The sequence below is a fragment of the Pleurodeles waltl genome, chromosome 5, assembly GCF_031143425.1.
Source record: "Pleurodeles waltl isolate 20211129_DDA chromosome 5, aPleWal1.hap1.20221129, whole genome shotgun sequence".
Classification (NCBI taxonomy): domain Eukaryota; kingdom Metazoa; phylum Chordata; class Amphibia; order Caudata; family Salamandridae; genus Pleurodeles; species Pleurodeles waltl.
Window position 1 is genome coordinate 18,381,049 of NC_090444.1, and position 5,461 is coordinate 18,386,509.

Consider the following 5,461-nt stretch of genomic DNA (forward strand, 5'->3'; position numbering starts at 1 on the left):
TGGTGTGGAGCGAGGAGTCCTACTCTGTGCTTTGGTGCAGGTGTAGAAGAGGGTCTGTGACTGGATGGTCTGGAGCGAGGAGTCCTACTGTGTGCTATGGTGCTGGTGTAGAAGAGGGTCTGTGACTGGATGGTCTGGAGCAAGGAGTCCTACTGTGTGCTTTGGTGCAGGTGTAGAAGAGGGTCTGTGACTGGATGGTCTAGAGCAAGGAGTCCTACTGTGTGCTTTGGTGCACGTGTAGAAGAGGGTCTGTGACTGGATGGACTGGAGGGAGGAGTCCTACTGTGTGTTTTGGTGCACATGTAGAAGAGGGTCTGTGACTGGATGGTCTGGAGAGAGGAGTCCTACTGTGTGCCTTGGTGAAGATGTAGAAGAGGGTTTTTGACTGGATTGCTGAAGCAAGGAGTCCTATTCTGTGCTTTGGTGCAGGTATTGAAAAGGGTCTGTGAATGGATGGACTGGAGGGAGGAGCTCTACTGTGTGCTTTGATGCACATGTAGAACAGGGTCTGTTAGTGGATGGACTGGGGCGAGGAGTCCTACTGTGTGCAAGCTTTCTGGGTTCAGTCACCTTGCTATTAATTAGGTGCTGGTGCAGCTCTGGAAAACAAAGACTGGACAAATGCTCCCAAGCAATCAAATTGTGCAGCCCCTCATTATTTGTCAACTTGTTGACCTTCACCCAACCATCCAGTGACCTGCAAAAAGAGTCAATACATTCCAACCAAATTGATATTCCTTCTTTTTGGAGGATGTAAACGTATCCCTGTACTGCTCTGGGATGAAACCATATCTTATGAGTAGGGCATCCTTTCATGATAGAGTAGGTGAGCCCCTGAGGATCCCCTAAGGATGTCAGAGTGTCCCTCCCCTCTACCTCAAAGTGCTTCCACAACCCCCCCCCCCTCCCAATGTGCTTCAAGGACAATGTTCATGTGGAGAGATGGCTCATACCCCTTACACCACAGATATGTGTCATCCTCCCTCTTATAATCCTTTAACAAGTCCTTTGGAATGTATACCCTCCTTTCAGGCTGCACTGAGGTACTCCTGCCACCATCTCTGCAAGACTGGCTCCTCTGATCCAACTTCCTTAAACTGAGCTCATGAGCCAATAACATCTTTTTCTCCTCTATGGCCAACCTTCTCTCTTCCATCTCATTTTAAGCTTCTCTAAGCTGGTGCAACCTCTCTGCCTGTCTGTCCTGCAACTCTTCAGGAGTCAGGTTCTTGAATGACACATTGCTACCTGCCCTGGAGACTCTCCCACCAGGCAGTACAGCAAATCAACTACCACATCATGAATACTCTGCACTTCCTCACCCTCATCTTCCTCCTCTGTGTGCCTCCCAGCTTCCTTGGCTGCCACCCAGGCCCTCAATGCCTTTTTCAGCTCCTCCTTCCTGGCAGAGCTCTTGATTAGGCAGGCAAGATCTTCACAGAAATGCTTTAGTTGAGCCACTGTGTACTCCTCCAGTTTCTCCAACTCAAAAACAGCTTTTGTAGACACAGTTGGTGCATCACCAGATTGAGACATGTTGGTAAGATTCACTCAAAGGTGCAAAGTTCCAAAAAGAACAGAGTTCTCAAGAGAAGTTTAAAAAAAATCAGAAATCACACAGAAATATGGAAGCAGGGAGAAGTCCAAAAAGAATAAAGCCCCAAAAAACACCAAGACAAGTAGTGTGTGGTCATGTAATGGTCTGCACTGAAAACAGTAGTGTACACTTAATCACTGTATGTCAAATACAAATACAAGATCAATCCTCACCACTGATCACCACTGTTAGAAATGGGGTCTTTGGTTGGCAGTCAGGTTACCCCCTATCCAAGCAAGGACCCTCACTCTAGTGAGAGAAAAGGAGAAACACACCTGGTTAACCCCTACTTGTCCCCTTGGTAGCTTGGCACGAGTAGGCAGGCTTAACTCAGAAGCAATGTGTAAAGTATTTGTACCAACACACACAGTAATACAGTGAAAACACTACAAAATGGACTATGCTAAATGGTCTAACAGTTGGCAATTCCAAGCACTTCTATAGAAGATCTATTTCAAAGAAGGTGCCAATTATAGAAATAGAACCCTCAGACCCACGCTTCGGTTCACTTTCTGGACCTGTAGAAGGACTGTCAGACGACTGCCTGCTGTTGTGGTCTGCTGTGTACTTCAGAAGACTGTTCTGTTGCACCTAGAAGGACTGCTCTGCTGCCTAAAGCAAGCTTGCCTTGAACCATCAGCAGTCTGCCCTGCTGCTTGAGCCCTGTTTCACTTCTTGAACCAAGGATTGCCAGCGAGGATCAAAAGACTAATTAACTGGCCTCCTGTGCAGAGCCTCAGGGACAGATAAGGATCCTTCCATCTTCAACCGCCTATTGGACCCAGCCTGAGTGAGTCCTGATTCTCCCATTGGTGCCATCCAGTCCTGGACCCTTGGAAGTAGTCCCAAAGATGCCCGGATGACCATAATCCAAAATTTGGGGCATAACATTTTTGGCTCAAAACTTCTCTGAGAAACTGAGAGGAGATCAGGCCCTACCTCCTTGTCGATCCGCCCATAGTGCACCACAGGTCAGCCTGAATTTGAGGCAACGCCTTCTACATTCTTCTCCACATCAGCAAATCCTGTTCAATGGTCCTTTGCAGAAGAGGTATCTGGTTTCGTGGAGCCCTTATCAGTTACAGCTATCAACTTCTCTCTGCTGGAGATTTTCAACTTGCAAAAAAACCTATGTCTTAACATAGAAATCTTCACTTCAACTTCTTCCAACGGCTTCCTGATGACAATTTCTTCTCCTAGAACACCCAAAGAAAAGGAGAAGGTCCCCTGACAACAATGAGGAGAGGCAGATATGGGCGAAAAGAGCAAACCATAAATAAATACACATCCTATTTCATTTCATGTGTATACATCTAACCAAATACACATTTACTATGTAAACACTGATCTCAAAATTACTAGTGCACTAAAAATCGTATATACCAGTTGTCTGAAAAAACACACTTAAAAAACAACTTAACTTTGCACCATGGGGGGAGGTAAGTGGCAAAGGCCTGGAATCTGATTATGAGTTAGCCAGAAAAATATGACAATTCTACAAGTCCTATAAGATCAGGATGCAGGTGAAGAGGGGCTGCAGATTCAAATGTAGCATGCATATTTGTACCGCAGTTTGATTCCTCATTGGAGCCTGTAGGCCTAAGTGGAGCGAAACTGTACTCTAAGGCAGATTTCACCAATAAATATAATAATACAATAAAAGCAGTACAGATTTTCTACTAAGCCTCACAGATCTATCAATGAATGTCCACTAATATGATGAGGCCTACTTCAGGTCAGCACCAATCCTTACAGACTGTATTCTGCACAAGTCAAACTGTGCCAAATTACCAGGCAGTGCACAACTGTTGTCCCAACCATGCAGGTTTCACATGTGCATGCACGTGTTTGCACATATGCTCATGTATAACCAGCCCAGTGCCCCTTACCCTAGCTGTGCTGCAGTAGTCTTATCTTAAAAGGTGGACACTGACAGTAAACATGCTCAGTCCAAATACCATGAATTTACCATGAGTCGGGTAGTTAAGGTCCAAAAAAACAGGTAGTCAAAAGCAAAAAAGCTTGGCTGACTAAATGAGTGGAACCAATGTGCTACATTAATAATGATGGGGACATCTAAAGTAGGCTGAAGATCATCAAATGCTTCCAGGATGGTGTGCAAAGTTAATACTTTTGACATGACATTACATCCCACCCAGGATTGACATCTCTTGAGGAGAAGACGTGTTAAAAAAAGTTACCAAATTTATTAAACAAGCAGGCATACAAGCACAATCTGTTCCATTTGTGACTTATGGAATCAATAGTCACATATTCGTTGTAGAAAACTGTATCTCTATGGTCTTTAGAGTGGGCATCAGCAAGGCTGTCAGTTCATTTACATTTTTTATTCTGAGGAACACGAGGTTGGAAACTAAAAATTTCAAAAGATTTTGAAGTAAATAACAGATAAAGGATATGGTCATGTGCACATCCTATCATCTGTGATAACTTCTCTAACAGTTCACACTTCTTGATTCTCTTTTAATACTCGATCCTTGAATCTTTGTCAGTCCCCGTTTCTGCTGCAAATTTTCTTCACAGCCTCTTTCACTTCCTTGTTGCGTAGAGTATAGATGAGTGGGTTGAGAGCCGGAGTCACTAAACCATAAAAGACAGAGATAACCTTCTCACTCTCCATTGAGATCATTGACCTGGGGCTCATGTACATGTCAATGGTTGTGCCATAGAAGAGGGTAACCACCATCAGATGGGAGCCGCAGGTGGAGAAGGCCTTGTGTCTGCCAGAGGCTGTTGGCATTCGCAGGATGGTAGAGATGATGTGAATATACGTGAAAATGATTAAGGACAGGGGAACCAGGAGAACTACTACCCCAACCCCTGAGATCACAGCCTCTATTAGGCGAATATCGATGCATGCCAAACGTAAGACAGCGAGCACTTCGCACACCACGTGGTTGATCTTATTGTGTCCACAGAAGGGTACAGTTATTGTGAAGGATACGTGTATCACAGAGATGAGGAACCCACTGGTCCAAGTAGCGATGCATATTTTGATGCAGGCGGCTTTACTCATAACACGTTGATAATTCAAGGGGTTACAGATCGCATAATAGCGATCCAATGCCATGACCGCCAGAAGGAGGCATTCTGTTACACCTAGGGCCAATCCAAGGTACATTTGGGTGACACATCCAGAGTATGTAATGGTGTTCTTTTCCAAGAGGAAGCCCTTCAGGCATATTGGGATTTCTGTTGTCAAAAAACAAAGATCCAAAAATGACAAGTTGCAAAGGAAAAAGTACATAGCAGAGTGAAGCCGGGGATTTGTTTGAACGACTGCGATGATGAGACTGTTTGCAAATAGTGTGATGAGGTAAATTACGAGGAACACTGGAAACAGCACAACTCTCAGCTGAGGTGGAATGGAAAATCCAGATAGAATAAATTCATTCACCAGGCTTTGGTTTCCTCTCTCCATCATGTTATCCTCTGGTCATCTGTACACAACTGCCCATAAACGTATATCATTCTGAAGCCACTCCCTACAAGATATCGAAACACAGAATATAACACAATAGCAATGATGACATAATCAGATGGGCATGAAAAGGAGATTGTTATACCAGAGAGATGAGTGGGATATCCTACCAAAGTGGGGCCATTGCATAGCTGAAACCTCAAAATGCATCAGGATCTTTGCATCCAGCGTGGGAGAGAATTTACTTCAGTCTGGCAATCTGGTGGGTGGAAATTGTACCAGCATTAGTTTAAATCTGTCTACATAAGTTATTATATATCGCATTGGTGATGCAATAATTTGCATGGGCTACAGGAAGAGTCACTACAGATGGCTTCAGCATAATATCATTTGTGAGCCAGCCACCTTACAATAAGTGAATA

The 5,461-nt window shown here is 44.4% G+C and overlaps 1 protein-coding gene across 1 annotated transcript; it reads right to left on the bottom strand.

The window, feature by feature from the left end:
- Positions 1–4,106: 4,106 nt before the first annotated feature.
- LOC138296935 (olfactory receptor 13C8-like) lies at positions 4,107–5,039 on the bottom strand. The gene has a single exon (XM_069236454.1). It carries the CDS (start codon positions 5,037–5,039, stop codon positions 4,107–4,109), a length of 933 nt encoding a protein of 310 aa, XP_069092555.1.
- Positions 5,040–5,461: the final 422 nt, after the last annotated feature.

Excerpts from the sequence above, each read along its gene's own strand:
- LOC138296935 (XM_069236454.1), bottom strand. The coding sequence starts at position 5,039 with ATGGAGAGAGGAAACCAAAGCCTGGTGAATGAATTTATTCTATCTGGA.